The following is a 22,804-nucleotide window of genomic DNA, read 5'->3' as shown; positions in this document are numbered from 1 at the left end:
CAGTATAACAGCAAACACAAGTGACTGAAACTTGGGGTAATTACATGTACTTTGCCAAACTGTACACTAGCACAAGGATTCATGCTCCACCCCAAGGAGTGCAAGATCTCATGAACAACTCCTGCCATGCTCTTTTTTGAGCAATTCATGCTTTTAATTCTTACTATCAGGTACCCACTTCAGTCAGGAAGTCAGTAAGAGACAAACTGCTCCTTCAGAAGTTCACAGGGTAGTAGGGGGAGGTGTGCTACATTCTTCAAAGGAGATAGTTTTGTTGTAATTTTATTTTCCAAAGGAATCCAAAAAGAACTTGCTGGCCTCCTGCACAGAGTGTTCTACTGCAAGGAGTAAGTATTCTCCTTGTATGGACTATTTTCTGCTCAGTACAGCTAGATTTCCACTGAGACCATAACATCATCTGTTTATGTTTTCTGTCAAGTGTTCAAGCCCTACTTCAATTGTTTTTCTACGTGTAGGGCCTCTGCTGTAGGTCCTCAAATAAAGTATGTACAACATTGATCAAAGACCTGCTCGCACTCCATGTGAGTCTCAATATATTCCTATTAAATGAATACAAGCAGGGCTTCATCTTTAGCAGAATAAGTAAGTACTGCACTGCAGAAGACGAAAGAGCTCAGTTGTTCAAAGTGGCTAAGAGCTTTGTCTAGTCTTTGGAGACCTATCAAAAATCACTGGGAGGATTAACAACATTACACACACACACTCTTTACAGTTGGCCACGATTATGGAGGCGCATAGCAGAGTTTTCCCTGCTACTTCCACCACCCACAAAGTAAATCCCGAAAAGAAATGGTATATTTGAATTCCACAACATACTACTGCATCACAGTATCACTTAGGTTGGAAAGGACCTCAAGGATCATCGAGTCCAACCTATCAACACAGACCCCATGCCTAGACCATGGCACCAAGTGCCACGTCCAATCTCCTCTTGAACGCCTCCAGGGTCGATGACTCAACCACTTCCCTGGGCAACCCGTTCCAATGACGAATTACTCGCTTGGTGAAGAACTTCCTCCTCACCTCGAGTCTAAACCTCCCCTGGCGCAGCTTGAGACTGTGTCCTCTTGTTCTGGTGCTGGTTGCCTGAGAGAAGAGACCAACCCCTTCCTGGCTACAACCACCTTTCAGGTAGTTGTAGAGGGCAATGAGGTCACCCCTGAGCCTCCTCTTCTCCAGGCTAAACAATCCCAGCTCCCTCAGCCTCTCCTCATAGGGCTTGTGTTCAAGGCCTCTCTCCAGCCTTGTTGCCCTTCTCTGGACACGTTCAAGTGTTTCGATGTCCTTCTTAAACTGAGGGGCCCAGAACTGGACACAGTACTCAAGGTGCGGCCTAACCAAAGCAGAGTACAGGGGCACAATGACCTCCCTGCTCCTGCTGGCCAGATGATCAGAGTGTGCAGCAACCTGAACACCACATTCTACTTCTCCCTTCATTTTGCAAATATACAACTGACATCTGCTTTTCAACTTTTGAATTAAGAGGGATTCAAGGTTTTTTTCAGCCACTGAAACCATGTCACTCATTCATTGCAGTCCAAATGCTTCCCTCATTGGAGCACCACTCACACTTCGTAGCAAAAGAAACCAACACAACTGCTCCTTGTTCACTTGTTGATCACAAATGTGTTTCCTATGAGGATTTAATTTTCCAACTATTTCAGCCTTTTCAATAGCTTGTTAGTGGATTTCCCTTAGTTTTTGAAAGTTTGTCTGTGCTCCTGTGCAAAAATTCCCATCACGTTAATAATTTTGTCACATCTACTACAGCTAAAACGAGAAACAGTGGATTTATGACAAAATCTGAGTCAACCTTGTACAGAATTGCATTATCCAGTTAATTGCCTACATTATGACACACCAGGGTTAGAAGGATGGGGTGCTAGTAAGGCCTTAAACCTGTTGTCCTGAGGCATGCTGGGGACATAAGATAGAATTCAATAGGAAGACACCAGTGAATTCTTTAAGTGTTCAGTGGAGTCACCATCACTGGAGGTGTTTACGAAGAGACTGGATGAGGCACTTAGTGCTATGGTTTAGTTGATTAGGTAGTCTTGGGTGATGGGTTGGACTTGATCTCAAAGGTCTTTTCCAACCTGGTCTAGTCCATTCCATTCCATTCCAACTACTCAAGCTTACGTAGATCCATGGAGTACACAGCAGAGTGCATAAACTGTTGGAGTAAAACTGGAACACTGAGATCTAATTAATGAAAGATTCTTAGCGAAGATCACATCCAAGATTAGACACAGACTCTAGAAAGAGTCCACATTACAAAAACAACCTGGGAGAAAAACACTGACTTCAAAGACAGAGAATATCTGTTCTCCAGCTTTGAGTTAAACTGCATTTGATCCGTTGAGGAGCTGGTCCATATGCTCAAGAGGTATTTTCCATCTCCAGCTTTTATGATTCATACATAGACTGCAATTTCTTTGCTACAGGGTAAACACATTTTAAATTAGACTATATAAAGATGCTCTAAAGTTGCCATGACAGTTGCAGCAAAATGCCTTGTTGCTTCTCATTAGAAAGCATAACTTATCTGACTAAATTAGGTTTTTTTTCAGCCATTCCTCCAAATGTAGCCTGCAGATCTATTTTTGTTGATCCTTTATTTTTTTTAATGTTCATGGTTAATTATTAAGAAGAATAATGATATTTTAGATTATTTAAGCACTCTAACAGCCAGCTTTGTTCTCTTTCATGTAAAAGGTAAGAAAGGTGAGAGATTTTAGAGAACTTTATGTTAAGACCTGGTGTACAAAGGCAAAGAAACAATTCTATGCAACCAGCTCTACTTTGACTGTCTTCCCTAGAAATGCCACCAACCCAACCAGCCCCTGGACACAGTGCCATGCTAGCTGTTTCTCCTCTAAAGGTTAGCCCTACTCTCCAGCTAATATTTGCTCTGGAAAAGAATTGGCTTATTTTTCTTAATGCAGCCAATTGCAAATCCAGCCATACTCTCTTGGTTAGATTTCCTCTCAAGGTCTAAGGCTTCAAGAATATGAAAGATGTCAGGCACAAAGAGCAGTTGCTTTTAACTGGTAGAACAGGGGTGCAAATATCTCCTAAAAATAACCTCTTCTGCTCCCACCTGTCTTCCAATATTTAATAACACTGGAACACTGAAGAAAGTGGGGGAGAGAGTACTTTGCATGTAGGCTGCTACTTGTCATACTAGTTCACATAAAATTTCACATCAAATTGACTATATTAAGCAGAAAGCAGAATTTAAAAGAAGCCTCTATGAACTGTTCATTCCAAGAACAATTAAATCTAAAGTGAGAAGAATCACGATGAATTGCTAGCAAGTTAAAACATCATCCACTGACAGCTTCTTTTCAGACAATGTCATAGCAAAGTCAAAACCAACAAGTCTACAAGAAAAGATACCAAATGACATTTAATACAATACAAGGCAGGTGTGTAAAGTCCTTTGTCAGTCTTTGCTGTTAGTCAATGCACACACATCAGGGACACTGCAGACAGTGTAACAGAAGGACTCCACTCTGCTGCTTCGAAGAATATTATCTGAAGTTTATCTGACAAGGTAGGAACCTTGAGAAAAATCAGAAGTCATGTGGCTAGATGCAGCAAGAAGATAGTTTCCTTAAGAGACTCTCACATTGAAAGACTTCTGAATTCAATCAACCCAGTACAGAATTTTGTTTAGAATTTAACAATGTAGTTGTGTGAACAAAACTAATTAAGCCTGATCGTGAATGTACACAGCTGATCGACTGTAACTGAATTATTCCTTAAGCTCTGAATGAGCTCATCCCTTAACCAGAAAATCTGCAAAGGTGAGAAAGTTCAGCCTCGTTCTTGAAAAAAAAAACAAAAACAAAACAAACAGACATTGACCACTGAGTCTTTTGCCCCATTGTTAGGAAATCCCTAACAGCATTCTACCCTGTGAATTGCCCAATGGCTAATGAAGGGTGGATCTCATGCTTTCCTCTGGTGCAGCATTGCCAACCTCTCTCTTCTTCTGGGCTTTAAGAACTCATATAGAAATTTCCCATCTCTGGAAGGTCTAAGAAGCTTACACCATTCCCTCTCTTCACCAAATTCAGTCAAAATAGCCCAAGTTATAGGAAGCAGTCAGCACTCACAGAGAGAATATCAACTGGATTCATTGAGTTGAGTTTAAATCTGCTGCTGTAATTCAAAGTCATCCCGGCAGCTTCAAAATGAAAGTGCTGGCTGGGGCAAAGTATTGCCGGGCTTGAAGTTCCAGTTGCTGCTTCTGGGTTCCAGGTTTTTGGGTGTTGGCTCTCTTTTGTGGGGATGGCAGAGGGACAGGTGGGAGTTGGCTAGCCTATCAGGTTTTTCTTTGTGCTGCTGCTTTCTACATTTTGCTGTGCTTTTTCTGCAAATAGGCTAAGCTAAGGTAATTGTACATTGTATTATCTCGTTTTCTCAGTAAAACTTTTAATCTCAACTCTTTAGCTCAACCCAGAGGGGTGCTTTTTTTTGGTGTGTGTTACTTTTCCCTGATGTCTGTGCTGGAGGGAAACAGGGAGGTTAACCTGTTACAACAGGCTAACCTTTTACAGTATCGCAGTATCACAGTATCGCTTAGGTTGGAAAGGACCTCGAGGATCATTGAGTCCAACCTATCAACACAGACCCCATGCCTAGACCATGGCACCAAGTGCCACGTCCAATCTCCCCTTGAACGCCTCCAGGGTCGATGACTCAACCACCTCCCTGGGCAACCCATTCCAATGACGAATGACTCGCTCAGTGAAGAACTTCCTCCTCACCTTGACAAGAGAGTTATGTGAGGAACATACTAGGAAGTTATCAAATTGACTTTTGAAACGATTTCCTGTCTGTTACTTCCCCTGTCAGTAGCATGCACACTTCACTTGAGCACATGGCACTTTGGGACACTGGGCAGACACTTATCATGCCAGTATAGGGGGGAAAAAGAAAAATCAAAATAAAGCATCCTAATACAGAAGCTGTTCAGAAACAGTGATTTGAACAAAAGCTGTTTCCCCTGCTTGCTGATTTTAAGATTAGCTGGGCTACAGGTGTAATCTTCGGAACCACATCTTGAAAGCTCAAACAGATACCAACGATGATTCCTCATTGGAATAGGCTGCCCAGGAGGTGGTGGAGTTGCCACCACTGGAGGTGTTTAGGAGGAGACTTGATGGGGTGCTTGGTGCCATGGTTTAGTTGATTAGATGGTGGTGGATGATGGGTTGGACACAATGATCTCGAAGGTCTCTTCCAACCTGGTTTATTCTATTCTGACAGCAATGATGAGAAAGAAGAGCTGTTGTATTTCCCCCTCACACTTGTACAAACTGCTGCTGTGCCTCAGACAAGCCCTCTATGTTTCATAGCCATTAGACCTAAAATTTCAGGTTTATATACATTACCCTAATTAAAATAATTAGTTTACCAAGACCTTCTCAAAGCATGCACTCTCCACAAGTCCAAGTCTAGAGTCAGACTTTCAAGTCTAGTCAATATTAGACTCATGTAGTTTTTGCAATAGGAACTAATGCCCAAATTCAATGTTTGGTGAGGGATATAGATACCCAACCAATAGAGTGGTCTAGAGGGACCAGTTATATAGATTACAGAGGACATTTAACCTGCATTTTGTCATTTACATTAACCCCTGAAAAGTAAGCCCTGCTTTCAAATACAAGTGTTAGTTTCTTTCTAAAGGTACACAACAGATAACATTGCACAATGAAGACTACTGATGCTATCAGATACGAAGCATTTCTCCACAAGAAATAAGAGAAATAATGGGGTTAGACCTTATCTACTGCTATTGCTTCCCTCCAGGCACAGGGTCTCATCCTGCTTGCAATTTTGCTTAACAGCTTTACATTCAATTCAGCAGGCTGCTAAGCAATTTTGCCAAAACAATAGATAGTGTACTTGGATGAGCAATCTTTGAATAATACTATGTACATTTACTCATATTCTGCCACTAACCAGAAGAAATGTTTCCTTTTTATTTTGCTTTAAAATGCCTCAGCTTCTCAAAGCTAAGTTTATGCTGTACTTTGCTTGGCAACAGATACAACAGCTCCCAAGTCTCATTTGGCTCAGTTACCTTCAAGCAATAAAAATAGAATAGAATAGAATTAACCAGGTTGGAAAAAAACTTTGAGATCATCAAGTCCAACCTATCACCCAACACCATCTAATCAACTAAACCATGGCACCAAGCACCCCGTCAAGTCTCTTGCCCAAACACCTCAAGTGGTGGTGACTCCACCACCTCCCTCGGCAGCACATTCCAATGGCTAATCTCTTTCTGTGAAGAACTTCTTCCTGACGTCCAGCCCAAACCTCCCTTGGCACAGCTTCAGACTGTATCCTCTTGTTCTGGTGCTGGTTGCCTGGGAAGAGACCAACCCCCACCTGGCTACAACCTCCCTTCAGGTAGTTGTAGACAGCAATAAGGTCTCCTCTGAGCCTCCTCTTCTCCACGCTAAGCAACAGCCTCTCCTCACAGGGCTTGTGCTCCATACCCCTCACAAGCTTTGTTGCCTTACACATTTTTCTGTACCTATGTAACTAAGTGGCCAGCTCAGTGTGCCACACTCTCTTGTTACTTCCATAGCAGTCAGAGGTCATGTTCTGACCTTGCCAAAGAGGTTGGTGAGGCTGAACTTGCCAATGCAGGCTGCAGATTCTCGTTGCTTTAAGGAATAGGTTCAATCTTCCTTATGATGGCTTACCCAAAGTACTAAGCTAAAAGCAGTGGCCCCCAGATTTTGCTGAATTTGGAGTCAAACAGAGCCTACACCACCAAGTTTCCAGTTGATTGGAAGAAAGCAGCACCCTCTGGCAGAACAAATGAGCAAGCACTACAAGTGGTAAGAGTCAAGAAAACTGTGTCTGTTAGTCAGGGCTGTACTTGGCTGCCTACTACATAGGTCACTCTTTATTAATAGTAGACAATCTCACAAGCCTATAATGTGCATAACATGAGATATACTACAGATGTAGTAAGGGCAGCTGAGTACCAACTGAAGGTATTCGATTTTTTTCAATCCTTCAGTCAACTTAGAAGTGTAATAATTCTTCCATGTCACACCTTGCAATGAGCATTTAACCAGCTAAACCTGCTTCTGCAATGCACTGCCTCCACCTCAGACTGAACTTTAATGAGTTATCTAAGCAAAGCCTAATAGAGGCTTGTTGGAAAGCAGTGAGTGTGTTTGATGATGTCAAGAAAAGTTAAGAATTCAGGGATGTTTTTCTTTCATTCCATGTACTTATCCAAAGATGATTTTAAAACAAATGTAACTGGGATCAAAGTATAATGAGAACTAAGTTCAAATGTTGTAAAACTATGATGATGAATGGTATAGAGGTATGTGTGCTTCTGAAAAGATGTTTTATGGAAAGGAGGGATTTAGGGATTTTATACTCCATTTATTGCAAAACTGACTAATTTCCCTCATCAACTTTGATTAAGCCCACAGAATTTTGCTGCAGTTTTTTGGTTCTATGCCAAGTGCCAGGAGGCAGTAACATATTTCTGCAGTGTGGCATCTCTGGTTGGCTTTAGGAAAGGTGCCAGATTTCATTTGACCTTTATAATAAGGTTTAACCCCAGTATTTGGAGTAAGTCAGTCTCATTTAGATGAGCAGTCTGCTGCAGCTCAAACCTAGGTCAACAATGAAGGAGTGTTGGTGCCACTTGACAGTTGTTCAGTGGCTTCTGGGAAAATTATTGGTGTTCCAAATGCATTTTCTAGTGGACAAGTTTCTACCCACCACAACCAGCACTTAACCCAAAGTTTGCTGCCTCAGCCTGCTGTGCTCAGCAGAAAGGCAAACAGCTGAGTCATCAGGAAGACAATGGCTTGCTCAGTACTGAATTGTTCCAAATCAGACTTGAGGCACTGGAGGGGAAAAACATCAGAGATTCAAACCAGCTGAACACAAGAATCTCTATAGTATTTACAATTAGGTACCTTCCACCAGTTTAAAATAAAGTTACTTCACAGGAACAGACCTTCTGTACCATTGCTAACAAATGTTTCAATAACCTTTGTGTTCAGATTCCTTACAGGAAACTCGCCATTGCCCACCTCTCTGCTCCACCTGCAGGTCCCTTTTATAATCTGCACTACAACTGGTTAAACCATCCAAACTATTACCAGCCCACACACCTGGAATGCCTTATTAAAAACAACTCTAAATCTAAAACAGCTCTACTCCCATACTGAATGATTGATCACAAGGTTAATTTTGACCTCATGCACTGTGAAAGAGAACACTGAACTAACAATTATATATAATTATTTGCTTACCAATACATTATTATTATTACTACATTATGAGAATAGAATAGACCAGACCAGGTTGGAAAAGACCTTTAAGATCATCGAGTCCAACCTATCATCCAACACTATCTAATCAACTAAACCATGGCACCAAGCGTCCCATCCAGTCTCTTCCTAAACATCTCCAGTGATGGTGACTCCACCACCTCCCTGGGCAGCCCATTCCAATGGCAAATCTCTCTTTCTGGGAAGAACTTCTTCCTGACATCCATCCTAAACCTCCCCTGATGCAGCTTGAGACTGTGTCCTCTTGTTCTGGTGCTGGCCACCCGAGAGAAGAGACCAACCTCCACCTGGCTACAGCCTCCCTTCAGGTAGTTGTAGACAGCAATAAGGTCTCCTCTGAGCCTCCTCTTCTCCAGGCTAAAGGCAAGCTGGAATATCACCCTTCCTAGCTTTTCTCTTCTTGATTGGTGTTTCCATCACCTGAGTCATGAATAAGCTGGTTTATAAACTATCACATGAAGTGGTAGAAGAGCTGTCCTACTCAAAATTTAGATTTTACACTGAATGTTTATCATCATATGCTGATTCCTTCAAGAAAACTGCTAACACTACATACTAAGATATTGAAAAGAAAAAGAAAAGCAAAACCACTGCATTCTGACATTGGGGCACTGCTGCCAAGTTCAGCACTTGACAAAGCTTTGACTTCACCAAGAAAGTATGAAGCTTGTGATGCTAACACCAGAAAGCTAGAGCAATAACTCTGTAACAAAACAACAGCAGAGCCAGACAAAGGAACATGATGGAAGCTTAGCTGAGTGCCATCCTGTCCTGCAGCATGTTTGACATCGTTTCACGTCCTGCATTTTTTACTTCATTAGCTCATAAGCTAAGGTCTTGCTAATAGGTATGTGGAAGGGAAAGATGCTGAAATGTTCTGCATTATTCTTTATTGCATTTAAGACATGCCAATTATTCTGCAGGCTCATTTAGCATCTGATACTAAAGATGCATTCATATATTTCTAGAACTAGTATAATCTAAACATGTCTAAAGAGGTTCCTGCCAATAACCCTGTGTGAAAGATCTGGAATATTGTCATGAGTGGCTACAACAGTGGGAACTAAGTGAACCATCAGACTTGACCACCTCCCTAATATGCCCATGAGCAAGAAAAGACAGCCCATCTTAATCATTCAGAGAGAAGCTATCACTGTTTTCTGCTTGCATATTAGGTGGATTTAAAGTTGCCACTCATCAACAGTAGGGACGTAAGCAAGTTAGAAGGACTTCTGTCCCATTCTTCTTTCTTGTAAGACACTAAATCTACAGTTTCTTCCAATGTCTTAACTTTAATCTGGCATCTGAAACACACATTCTAAGGAACAAATCTATTTATTTTCTTCTTTTCTATATCTTCTTTGGCTATACCACTCCAATAGCTCCCATCACTTAACAATTGCTGATATTAAAACTGCTTTTATGGACAGCTGAGCTGCAATACTGAGTGCGTTGTGTCCCACGCTGACTGTGTACCTATGATTCCTAAGAAGAGTTATTGTTCCACACACATGGATATGTCATCTCTATCTCTGCCTTGGCTGCCTTCCCACTCAGCAAAAGCAGCATTGTATTAGAAATCAGCTACATCATCATGCCTGATAAAATGCCACTTCCTCTTCCATTTTCATTAGCAGTTAAGAGCCAGTTGCACTTCAGGAAGCACACACAATCTTCAGAGTACCACAGAAAGACTAAGTTAACTTCAGAAATTCTCACAAAATTGCTGCAGACTTCTTCACACATGAAGTGATACCACTAGCCAAGAAAAGCAGCATAGGCAATTTCAGCTTATCAGTATATATCTCCTCCATTACATCCCTCAAGCCTGTTTAGTGCTTCTGAAGACAGTAAGGTACAATGAAGCTCTGTGGATGCCAGTTCAGAAGATCAGATTTGGTTTGGCTTCCCTGCCTACCCCTCAAACGCTTTAATTAAGTAGATTAATACCTTGGCTTAAAAGAAGATCAACCTTTTTGACTAATGGCTTCTTATTCAGACAGTGAGAAAGTGGAATGCTTGGAAAAAGCTAGCTTGAAGCAGGTAGTAATGTCTCTTTCCCAGGACAGTCGGAACAAAACTCTTAATCAAGTCTTAAAGATGCCTCCCCCACAAGAAGACACTTTCCCAGGCTCAAGAAAATGGAAAACAAAACAAACAACAACACAAAACAAACCAACCCAAAAAACCCACCTCCACCATTCTCTGAGCAGCTTCAGATAAATAACAACTGAACACTCAAATTCCACATGTTCAAGAGTTAATAGAAATGTATTAAAACCTCCAGATATCACGTTTGAGATAGGTAAACATACTTTGGCTTATCCAATACAATAATACAGCCCTGTCTGGGTAGCAGAAAGCAAAACAAGTCAGTGAAAAAAAGTGTCATTTTCAGTGCCTCGTTGACTCTACCTGCAGAACCCCTTTCAAATCTCTCACCCAATGGACATTCAAACCTCACACAGATAGAGGAAGTGGATTAAAATAAAAGAAAACTTGGTGGGAGGGAAGGAGGAAATCAATCCAACTTTTAAGATTTCTTAAAGGCATCAAAGGTCTCAGCCATGTAGTTCTAATAGGTTTCTGTGTGAATTCTTGTAAGATGGAGCAGATGTTAGTCAGTTAGAGGGTAGAAAGGCTCTGCAGAGGGACCTCGACCGACTGGACAGATGGGCAGAATCCAATGGGATGGCATTCAACAAGTCCAAGTGCCGAGTGCTGCACTTTGGCTATGGCAATCCCATGCAGAGCTACAGGCTGGGGTCGGAGTGGCTGGAGAGCTCCCAAAAAAACAGGGACCTGGGGGTGCCGATTGACAGCTGCCTAAACATGAGCCAGCAGTGTGCCCAGGTGGCCAAGAGGGCCAATGGCATCCTGGCCTGCATTAGGAATAGTGTGGCCAACAGGAGCAGGGAAGTCATTGTGCCCCTGTACTCTGATTTGGTTAGGCTGCACCTTGAGTCCCATGTCCAGTTCTGGGCCCCTCAGTTTAAGAAGGACATTGAGACACTTGAACATGTCCAGAGAAGGGCAACAAGGCTGGGGAGAGGCCTTGAACACAAGCCCTATGAGGAGAGGCTGAGGGAGCTGGGTTTGTTTAGCCTGGAGAAGAGGAGGCTCAGGGGTGACCTCATTGCCCTCTACAACTACCTGAGGGGTGGTTGTGGCCGGGAAGGGGTTGGTCTCTTCTCCCAGGCAACCAGCACCAGAACAAGGGGACACAGTCTCAAGCTGTGCCAGGGCAGGTTTAGACTCGAGGTGAGGAGGAAGCTCTTCACCGAGTGAGGCATTCGTCACTGGAACGGGTTGCCCAGGGAGGTGGTGGAATCACCATCCCTGGAGGCGTTCAAGAGGAGATTGGACGTGGCACTTGGTGCCATGGTCCAGTCATAGGGTCTGTGTTGATAGGTTGGACTCGATGATCCTCGAGGTCCTTTCCAACCTAAGTTATACTGTGACACTGTGATGTATCTAAAAAAGCATTCACTGGGTTCACTGCATGACATTGAAGAAATGCAGACAATATGAATTTGAACTTTAATCTTTTTCTTTCATGAAAGGCAATCTTGAAAAAAAAAATTAAAGAGAAAAGTTTAAATGAACTATATATAGATGCTGGCAAGTTGTAAGGCTGAACACAAATTTCTGATCCAATACAAATGTTTTGCCCCTCAGCTCATGAGAGCGCACCAGCAGTATTCAGCTCTCCCAAACTGAACCACAGCATGGCTATACAGCCTCACAGTTGGTACTGGTATTTAGAATATCTGCGAGGCAAGTTTAGAAGCTTATTAAACCCAAGCCACAGAAGACAAAAAAAGCTTACAACAAATAAGGATGGAAAAGAAAATATTAGAGTGTAAATGACAAAGGGAGATGAGATTAAAATGTGTGGGGGTACAACACAGGTGGAGGAAAATTACCACAGGCGTGTTTTCATGCATTATGACAAATCTTCCAGCAGATGCTGGATGGTCTCGACATGCTTTAAAATAACACTCCTAGTAGTTAATCCCTCAACTCTGCAAGCAATTTGACAGGGTTGTAACACTATGAACAATCTTTATTATGCACTTATCTTTCCCTTCCTCCTCAAAAAAATCAGTAAAAAGAGATCAAGTGTGTGGAGTGTAAAGTGCCTTTCATATGATTTGTTAGGATTATCAACTCCTGACTTAGGAGCACCTCGCCCACTAACATTAATTGGGAACTGCAGGCACATAGAAAGGGAGGAAAAGTCATTGTTTCAGCCTTGTGCATATTAGTGATACTCCATGAATGTTTTCTTGCTCACCATCTGGTCGCCAAGGATGAGGCAAGAAAGAGCCACTGGAAAGAATTCACCTTCTACCTATATAATAGTCTTCATTTTTGTCCCCAATAGTGAAAATTTAGTGTTCATAACCAAAGCAAAAAGAACCCACATTTATATGGTGATGTGACCGGTTGACGTTGTCCCCTTAAGAAAGGGAATATGGTGGATGGAAGTTGGTAAACGGAAAGAATAATCTAAACTAATTTCATTGGAAGAGTGGGAGGAAGCACCTTCTGAACTGGGAGTGCAGGAGGAGTATCCTGGGCACTCCGGCACTCTATCTTCAGTCTTGCTTCTGCCTCTTCTTCAGGCAGCAGCTTTCTGTGCTGGGCTTTCTGCCAAGGCTTCGGCCTTCAAACTGACAAACCTGATAAGGCTTGTATTAACTGCTTCCAATTAACACAAAACTGCTTTTAACTTCTTTCTTTCTCTTTCTCTCTCTTTTCCGACCTACTCTGGGGAAAGGGGGGGGAGAGAGGGGAGAGCGGAGGTGGGGAACCCCCTCTGCAAGGGGGGTTACTCTCATTTCTGTGTTACTTTATTGTATATCTTTGTATATATTGTAGATATTGTAAATTTGTATATATGTTCCCCTGCATACCCTACATTGCTTTGTAAATATACAGCTCCACTGCTTTGCTAATTCAGCTTGTGAGTTTTTTTTCCTTTCCCTTCAATTTTTCTTTCCCCTTACTTACAGGGGGGAGGGAAGAGGCTTCTTGGCCTTACCCTTCCAACCCTCGACAGGTGAGGAGGCAAAAAGCTTGAAATTATTCTTGACAGCTGAATTAAGACTGAAAGGATGGTGAAATAGGTAGCTAACAGCCAAAAAGCATTTCCCTACCTTATTTCTCACACCAGTTTGAATACCAATGATCTTCATAAGTTGTTTGGCTGTAGTTTGAGGCTAAACCTCAACTTACTGGATGCTTTTTCTCTTAGTGTATACATGTCCTTCACAAAACCAACAAAAATTGCCCAGGGTGGTGGTGGAGTCCCCATCCCTGGAGGTGTTCAGGAGGGGATTGGATGTGGCACTTGGTGCCATGGTTTAGTAGTCATGAGGTCTTGGGTGACAGGTTGGACTTGATGATCTTTGAGGTCTTTTCCAACCTTATTGATTCTATGATTCTATGAAAAATGCAGCATCCTGAATTAAGGATTCACTCATGAAGATAACAAATTTTTTGTACTCTCAAGGAGTAGTGGGGTGTTTTAGAGGGAGTTTTGGCTGTTTAAGAGACACAGGCCAGAAAGAAGCAAAAGTAGAGGCTGAGTGAAAGCAATGTTAATATAATCAATACTGAACAGACAGTTTTTGAAGAGGAAGTTGCTTTAACTGAAATACTTTGTTCTTTGATTACAAAGCAAGCCACAACCTTGTCTACAGCCCCCCAAAAAAGTCTTGATTTTGCTGAAGTAACAGAAGCATTGAATAACATTCAGATTCTTATTAAAAAACCCCAACCAACCAACCAACCAAAAAACCCAACCAACAAATGCTAACCACTATATTGCTTCTGGACTATCATTAAGCAGTTTCCCAGGTGGGTTTATAACAAGTTTTCCTGAAAGCTTTGGCCATCTTTACTACTTCACAACTCGGTATTAAGTATTGCAAAAAACCTTGACAGGGTGAGGGGGGTGTGGTCAGTGTGGCATAGGAGAACATGACTTCACACATAGCCAAAGAGCGTCGAACACACATCTAGCTTAAGTGAAAAGCTGCAAAGAATTGGGAGACCCAGCCATAATGACTCATCCCTGGTAACTCACAGAAGGGCACCACACACTAGAGCAGTCACAGCTGTCCCACCCCTGCCACTAGCAGTGGCTGCATCTAACCAGCTTGCCACAGGATATCCTGCAACAATCTCAGAGATTAGCATGACCTAGTTTGGCTAAAGCAGGTAGATAACACTCTCAGATTCCTTCACAGACTCAGTTTTCAAGAAGCATGTGTCAACCTGAGTTTCATATCCTTTTTGACAAGGGCATATTACCTGATGGGGCTGTGAACTGGACCATCTGCTGTAGGAAGGAGCACCAGAAGTCTTGCTGGCTGTAGTTCTCTGAAAAACAAAAGAAATACAAGTCAAATATTCACTAACACCTCCATCATACACACAGTCAGCGTCATCAATCTCAACCATGTAAACTCCTATAATAAAAAATCCCTAACAAAAAAAAAACAACCAAGAAACCATAAATATGGTACAGTGACATTAAAATCACAGAGATGAGAGCGTGCTGAATTTGCTACCAATACTCCATTCAGTCTTGGACTTCAGAACCTCAATTTTCACCTCAAATTCTGCACGCCACCTGGATTGTGAATTTAAATGCCAAACCCTAACCTACACTGGGGCTACAAAGCACTACCCCCTCAGGCAGCTAATTAGAATAGAATAAACCAGGTTGGAAGAGACCTTCGAGATCATCGTGTCCAACCTATCATCCAACACCACCCAACCAACTAAACCATGCAACCAAGCACCCTGTCAAGTCTCCTCCTGAACACCTCCAGCGATGGTGACTCCACCACCTCCCCGGGCAGTCCATTCCAATGGGCAATCACTCTCTCTGTGTAAAACTTCCTCCTGACTTCCAGCCTGAACTTCCCCTGGCGCAGCCTGAGACTGTGTCCTCTTGTTCTGGTACTGGCTGCCTGGGAGAAGAGACCAACCTCTGCCTTTCTAAAGCCTCCCTTCAGGTAGTTGTAGACAGCAAGAAGGTATCCCCTGAGTCTCCTCTTCTCCAGGCTAAGCAAGCCCAGCTCCCACAGTCTCTCCTCATAGGGCTTGTGCTCCAAGCCCCTCACCAACTTTGTTGCCCTTCTCTGGACACACTCCAGCAAGTCACCACCCTTCCTAAACTGAGGGCCCATTTACCCACATTAAGTGAGCATGCTCTATATTCACATGTGTTTCAGAAAGCTATCATTAAAGGGGATTGTCCGCCTGTTGTGAGAAGTTATATCTGTATTTTTCCCTAAATCATAGTAATGCTTCTTTCCATACTCCATATTAGTTTTATAAAAGCTGTTCTTAGCTCATAGAAAATATTTTTTCTTCCAGAATGACTTCACTTTACTTAAAAATAAAACATGGCACATTTTTGCAATAGGCAACAAAAGAGATTAGAATCATAGAATCAACAAGGTTGGAAAAGACCCCAAAGATCATCAAGTCCAACCTGTCACCCAACACCTCATGCCTACTAGACCATGGCACCAGGTGCCATGCCCAATCCCCTCTTGAATACCTCCAGGGACGGCAACTCCACCACCACCCTGGGCAGCACATTCCAATGACTAACAACTCTCTCTGTGAAGAGCCCCACCTCACCTCAAGACTAAACTTCCCCTGGTGCAGCTTGAGACTGTGTACTCTTGTTCTGGTGCTGGTTGCCTGGGAGAAGAGACCAACCCCCACCTGGCTACAACCACCCTTCAGGTAGTTGTAGACAGTAATAAGGTCTCCTCTGAGCCTCCTCTTCTCCAGGCTAAGCAACCCCAGCTCCCTCAGCCTCTCCTCATAGGGCTTGTGCTCACGGCCTTTCTCCAGCCTTGTTGCCCTTCTCTGGACACCTTCAAGAGTCTCAATGTCCTTCTTAAATTGAGGGGCTCAGAACTGGACATGGGACTCAAGGTGTGGCCTAACCAGTGCAGAGTACAGGGGCACAATGACTTCCCTGTTCCTGCTGGCCACACTATTCTTGATGCAGGCCAGGATGCCTTCTTGGCCACCTGGGCACACTGCTGGCTCATGTTCAGCTGGCTGTCAACCAGTACCCCCAGGTCCCTTTCTGTTTGGCAGCTCTCCAGACACTCCACCCCCAGCCTGTAGCACTGCATGGGGTTGTTGTGGCCAAAGTTCAGCACCCAGCACTTGGACTTGTTGAATGCCCTCCTATTGGACTCTGCCCATCTGTCCAGCTGGCCAAGATCCCTCTGGAGAGCCTTTCTACCCTCCAATTGATCAACACCTGCTCCCAACTCAGTGTCATCCACAAATTTACTGATGACTGACTCAACCCCCTCATCCAGATCATCACTGAAGATATTAAACCCAGCACTGATCCCTGGGGGACACCACTGGTGACTGGCTGCCAGCTGGATGTGGCACTATTCACCACCACCACTCTCTGGGCTCGGCCCTCCAGCCAGTTCCTACCACCAGCACAGAGTGCTGCTGTCCAAGCCAGGGAATGACAGCTTGGCCAGGAGTTTGCTGTGGGGGACGGTATCAACTTCTTTCTGAAGGAAAAACACATATTTGGATTTACCTCTATACATCTTTCACTCACCTCCCCGGTTTTGGTTTCTGAAACACTAAAAGACCACACCATGAGCTTTCATATCCATATCATATTTGCATGTCCATATCATGCGTGTCATATAAAGGCCTTATCAAACTGCTTTCACTATTGCAGAAGAATCAGTGTCACAGTGTCTAGTAGAATACTACAAATTATTTCAATACACATTACCCTCACATTCAAAACAATTTTACATCATGAATTTCTATGCTATATACTCCTAGTTTAGGCTAGAGCCTAGGGTAACCTAGAGCTCCTCCAAATCCAGCCTTCACTTACATGAATGTGGTGCTTCTAAACAACCTCCAAAACACCACACACCACAGTCAACAGCCAGATATTGTTTGAGCATATTGCTACTCTATTGCATAGGTCAGGTATTGCAAATACCTTGTAACCACAAGACTATCTGCAGGGAGAGCATCCAGAGGAGGGCCATGACAATGATCTTGGATATTAGGAAGAAGTTCTATACAGAAAGAGTGATTGCCCATTGGAATGGGCTGCCCAGGGAGGTTGTGGAGTCACCGTCATTGGAGGTGTTCAGGAGGAGACTTGATGGGGTACTTGGTGCCATGGGTTAGCTGTTTGGGTGGGTTGGATTGGTTGATGGGTTGGACACGATGATCTTGAAGGTCTCTTCCAACCTGGTTTGGTTTATTCTAAAATAAAGGTTTATTCTAAATAAAGGATCAGGGGGTTGGAGCACCTCTGCTATGAGGACAGGCTGAGGGAGCTGGGGGTGTTCAGCCTGGAGAAGCGGAGGCTCCATGGAGACCTAATAGCAGCCTTCCAGTACCTGAATGGGGGCCTACAGGAAGGATGGGGAGAGACTATTTACAATGGCCTGCAGTGACAGGACAAGAGGCAATGGCTTCAAACAAGAGAAGAGCAGATTTAGATTGGATATCAGGAAGAAGCTCTTCACTGTGAGGGTGATGGAACACTGGAACAGGTTGCCCAGGGAGGTGGTTGATGCCTCTTCCCTGGGGATATTCAAGGTGAGGCTCGACAAGGCCCTGGGCAGCCTGGTCTAGTTGGGGATGTCCCTGCTGACTGCAGGGAGGTCAGACTGGATGACCTCTGGAGGTCCCTTCCAGCCTGGACCATTCTATATGATCAGCCATGAGATACTAATTTATCAGTACATCATGTCACCAGCAGGATGCTAAGAAGAGGACAGATTCACATTCTAACCATATGGACATAGATTATACTAAAATAAAAAAACAAACATAAAAGCATGTAAGGTGAATCCATGTGACATTCATACTGCAATGTAGCATACTCTTTGTAAGTATGAAAATAAATGGCTTATGGCTTTTTACCAGCCAAGGATATAATACATTCCTATGCCCATTGTAGCCACTAGGGCGTATACATCACTACGTATTCTAAAGCTGGCATGGTGTTCCCACTAATGAGAAACAGCCACTGCTGTAATTGTGCTTTTGTGTTAGTCTGTCAAAAAGCAGTCACTGTACAGTGCATTTAGCTTCTACTGGACACCCTGAGAACAACAGGCATTTTTTTAATGAAACAGATATGCTATGGCAACTGAATAACTTATGGACACTTCAAAAGTTAAAAACCGCGCACAATGTTTAATCCAGCTTTATAAAATCTTCATCTGCTTCAGAAGTAGGCCCCCTTTAAGTACTGGAAGGCTGCTATAAATGTCTTTTATGACTCCCCAGAAACAAACAGTGAGTGAAGTCATAGAATCACAGAATCAATAAGACTGGAAAAGACCTCAAAGAGCATCAAGTCCAACCTGCCACCCAAGACCTCATGACTACTAAACCATGGCACCAAGCGACTCAACCACCTCCCTGGGCAGCCCATTCCAGCAGCTAACAACTCTCTCTGTGAAGAACTTTCTCCTCACCTTGAGCCTAAATCTCCCCTGGTGCAGTTTGAGCCTGTGTCCTCCTGTTCTGGTGCTGATTGCCTGGAAGAAGAGACCAAACCCCTCCTTGTTGCCATTAACTACTGCAGGCTGTGTTTAATGGAAGGGGGGATATGGGCTAGTTTTGAATCATAGAATCGTTAGGGTTGGAAGGGATCTCAAGGATCATCTAGTTCGAACCCCCCTGCCATGGGCAGAGACCCCTCACAACAGATCAGGTTGCTCAGAAACACAATCAGCCCAGCTTGAAAAACCCTCCAGGGATGGGGCTTCTACCACCTCCCTGGGCAACCTGAGTACTGAGTTTTATTTCTTTTTAATTATCAAGCTTATTCCACAACAATGCCATACAGAAAATGACAAACTACACATTTTCAAGTTAAATAGAAAATGTGACATCTTACTCAAGCTAATCAAAAATAGTGCTTAGAGGAATTACAGCCTGAAATTTGAACCAGCAATAGCTCTTGAAACAATATTGACTTTTATGCCTCCATATCAGTCCAACCCTGTCTCTGATCTGGCTCCAGATACTCTTAAGGCCTTGATGATTCTCTGTGTGGGGTAAGACCTAGCACACTTAATGATACTAGAATAGAATAGAATTAACCAGGTTGGAAAAAACCTTTGAGTTCATCAAGTCCAACCTATCATCCAACACCATCTAATCGACTAAACCATCGCACCAAGTGACCCCTTCAGTCTCTTCCTAAACCACCTCCAGTGGTGGTGACTCCACCACCTCCCTGGGCAGCCCATTCCAATGGCCAATCACGCTTTCTATGAAGAACTTCTTCCTAACATCCAGCCTAAACTTCCCCTGGCACAACTTCAGACTGTGTCCTCTTGTTCTGGTGCTGGCCACTTGGGAGAAGAGACCAATCCCCACCTGGCTACAACCTCCCTTCAGGTAGTTGTAGACAGCAATAAGGTCTCCTCTAAGCCTCCTCCTCTCCAGGCTACTAAAGCCTGCTCAATCTCATCCTCACAAATGCCATCTCAATGGATGGGAGGAGTCAGCTCTGTGGAAATGGTCTCTTTGTGCCTTCAGTCTGGTATCACACCTGGCTTCATGGGGAGACAAATCCTACTGAAGCATGTTCATTACTGACATGCTGCTCACCCATAAAGCCATTCTCACTCCTGTGCCATCAATATCCACAATGCCTTGCTTCCTTTGAAACTTCATCCCATTTTTCAACAATACCAATACTATGACAGAAATTCACAGCCAGTGCCACTCTGGACATAAGACAAAACAAATTGCAAATGCTTTCAAGATCTCTATAGTACCATATAAAGAAAATTTTCTACTTCTTATCCCTCACAGTTAAAAACCCTCCAGAACTGCCTGGGAAAGAACCTGCTTTCTACTGACACTAGCATTATAACATTTCAGGGAGATAAGATGTTCATTTTTTGTAGTCAGAAAAATCAAGACAGAAAATGTTGATAATTAGCTTAATCACAGACACATCTTTTAGGGTCATGACACAAAATGAAATGTAGCGGTGTTGACAGCATGACAGTATGGTCTTCTCCTTCATGCAAAGGGCACACGATGCATTCTTCAGCTGGCTTGGCAGCTGAGTGAATAGCATATGTCCAAGTGACATCATCATTTTGAAGTGATCAGATGATGTAGGAGAATCAAGTATATTGTCCCATGAAAGTGTAAAATCAGGAAGGAAGCATTAAAAGAGCAGCTGATCTGGATACAGTGATCACATCATAAAAAGAAACAGAATTATGCAAAGTGAAGTTTTGAAGTTGTTAATAAAATACATTTGTAAGTTGCATAGGAAAATGTATGCGGTAGGAAAGCAAACTTTCCTTAAGATTGCTGCAAAATGTCATCAGGGATTAGTTCCTCTAGCTTACAGAAATCAATGTTATGACAGGAAGAGACAGAGCAGGAGAGATATTGACTGAGCTGTCAACCACAGGAGTACATCTCTCTGAACCTGTGGGTTTAGGCTTTGATGAAGCATATGCATTCCATGGTTGGTTTAATAGGAACTCAGGCAAAGTACTCACTTGCATTTTATATGCACTGTCTACTTTTGGTCAACAACATGGTGACCAAAAGGCTGATGGAGTTGACATAAAGTTGGCATCCTTATCCTATAAAATGTGCAATTAAGGAATTGCAAGGAAGTCACAAGAGTTGGAAACGTGCAATAAGATAAGGAGAAGAAACCATCTCAGCTTGAGTGAAGGGAAAAAAATAAAGGAAAATATTCAATGCTTTGAGGTCAGGAACTCTCCCAAGTACTACAGAGAATGTAGGGAAGCATATCACAGCCATATGTGAGATAATATAGTCATAAAATGGATTTTCAGAATTTCCAGCTGCTTCTAGGGAAAAAAAGACTAAGGCAGGTAAGTAGGAAGTAAGAATGGTATTATGTTGAGCAACGTTATAGTATCAGCAATCAGTACATTTAAACAATCAGTCAGGGAACACAACAGAACTGGTATTACTAAGACATCTATTCTGAGTTGTTGAAAGAATACACAACGAAATACAAGACATTGTCAGAAGAACTTAACATATATGACATCTGTTGTGGCCTTTGAATTCTCAGCATCTCTCAGAACAAGAGGACACAGTCTCAAGCTGCACCAGGGGAGGTTTAGGCGGGAAGTTAGGAAGAAATTCTTCATGGAGAGAGTGATTGGCCATTGGAATGGGCTGCCTGGGGAGGTGGTGGAGTCACCACCACTGGAGATGTTTAGGAGGAGACTTGATGGGGTGCTTGGTGCCATGGTTTAGTTGATTAGATGGTGTTGGATGATGGGTTGGACACGATGATCTCAAAGGTCTCTTCCAACCTGGTCTATTCTATTCATTTCACAGTATCACAATATAACTTAGGTTGGAAAGGACCTCGAGGATCGAGTCCAACCTATCAACACAGACCCCATGACTAGACCATGGCACCAAGTGCCACGTCCAATCTCCTCTTGAACACCTCCAGGGATGATGACTCCACCACCTCCCTGGGCAACCCGTTCCAATGATGAATGACTCGCTCGGTGAAGAATTTCCTCCTCACCTTGAGTCTGAACCTCCCCTGGCACAGCTTGAGACTGTGTCCCCTTGTTCTGGTGCTGGTTGCCTGGGAGAAGAGGCCAACCCCTTCCTGGCTACAACCACCTTTCAGGTAGTTGTAGAGGGCAATGAGGTCACCCCTGAGCCTCCTCTTCTCCAGGCTAAACAATCCCAGCTTCCTCAGCCTCAGCACATGAAATGCTGGGCCACAAGGAAGTGTAGGGAGCCAACAGTAAAAGAAACAGTCTTACTTATTGCATACAGTGGAATGGGATTTATTTTGGGGGACTGAAAATTGTGGCTTTCTTCAGAAGGTTGCATAGGTCTGCAAAAGCAGAATGAACAGGTTATATATTGATCTGAGACAAAGAAGTAACACAGAAATTTCATTGTGGTGATGGTTATTCTCTTCTAGCGGCTCTTCTGAGAAAGATATCTGTCCCATTAAAAAAGCAGACAAGGGTTTTTTTGAATAATATCAGGTCTGAGGTGTTAAAAGATAATGAAGTGACCGCACAGAAGACTGGCATGGAGTGGGGGACCTTCAAAGATATACTACAAGGAGCATAAAATTTCATTAGAGGAACAAGTGCAAACAAAAAAAACCTATGAATGCTTTCATAACTGTGTAGGGAGATCATTCCTTCTTTTATTAATGTTCACCAAAGATAATAGGAATTCAGCATTATGCTTATATTGAAGATTATAATAAAGCCAGAACAGAGAATAGCTTTGAAAACACAATGAAAAAGGCAACAGTGCAGAAATTGAAGTAAAAGATGGTACACAGAGGATGTGCTAATCAGAATATTTTACATGCATTGCTGTAGTGG

General features: G+C 43.0%; 1 protein-coding gene across 10 annotated transcripts in view; it reads right to left on the bottom strand.

Moving 5' to 3' along the window:
- RBMS3 (RNA binding motif single stranded interacting protein 3) overlaps positions 1-22,804 on the bottom strand; it is a 929,122-nt gene that overhangs the window by 711,272 nt on the left and 195,046 nt on the right. For all 10 annotated transcript variants that reach the window (XM_068152893.1, XM_068152894.1, XM_068152892.1 and 7 more), the window contains one exon: positions 14,691-14,759. In XM_068152893.1, the coding sequence (XP_068008994.1) occupies positions 14,691-14,759 (69 nt within the window). The remainder of the gene's footprint in view (positions 1-14,690; positions 14,760-22,804) is intronic.

This window comes from Melanerpes formicivorus, unplaced genomic scaffold (assembly GCF_026170545.1).
Source record: "Melanerpes formicivorus ecotype bairdi unplaced genomic scaffold, bMelFor1.0.p_v2 SCAF_24, whole genome shotgun sequence".
In the NCBI taxonomy this organism is placed as follows: Eukaryota; Metazoa; Chordata; class Aves; order Piciformes; family Picidae; genus Melanerpes; species Melanerpes formicivorus.
This window is presented reverse-complemented; position numbering and strand designations above follow the sequence as displayed.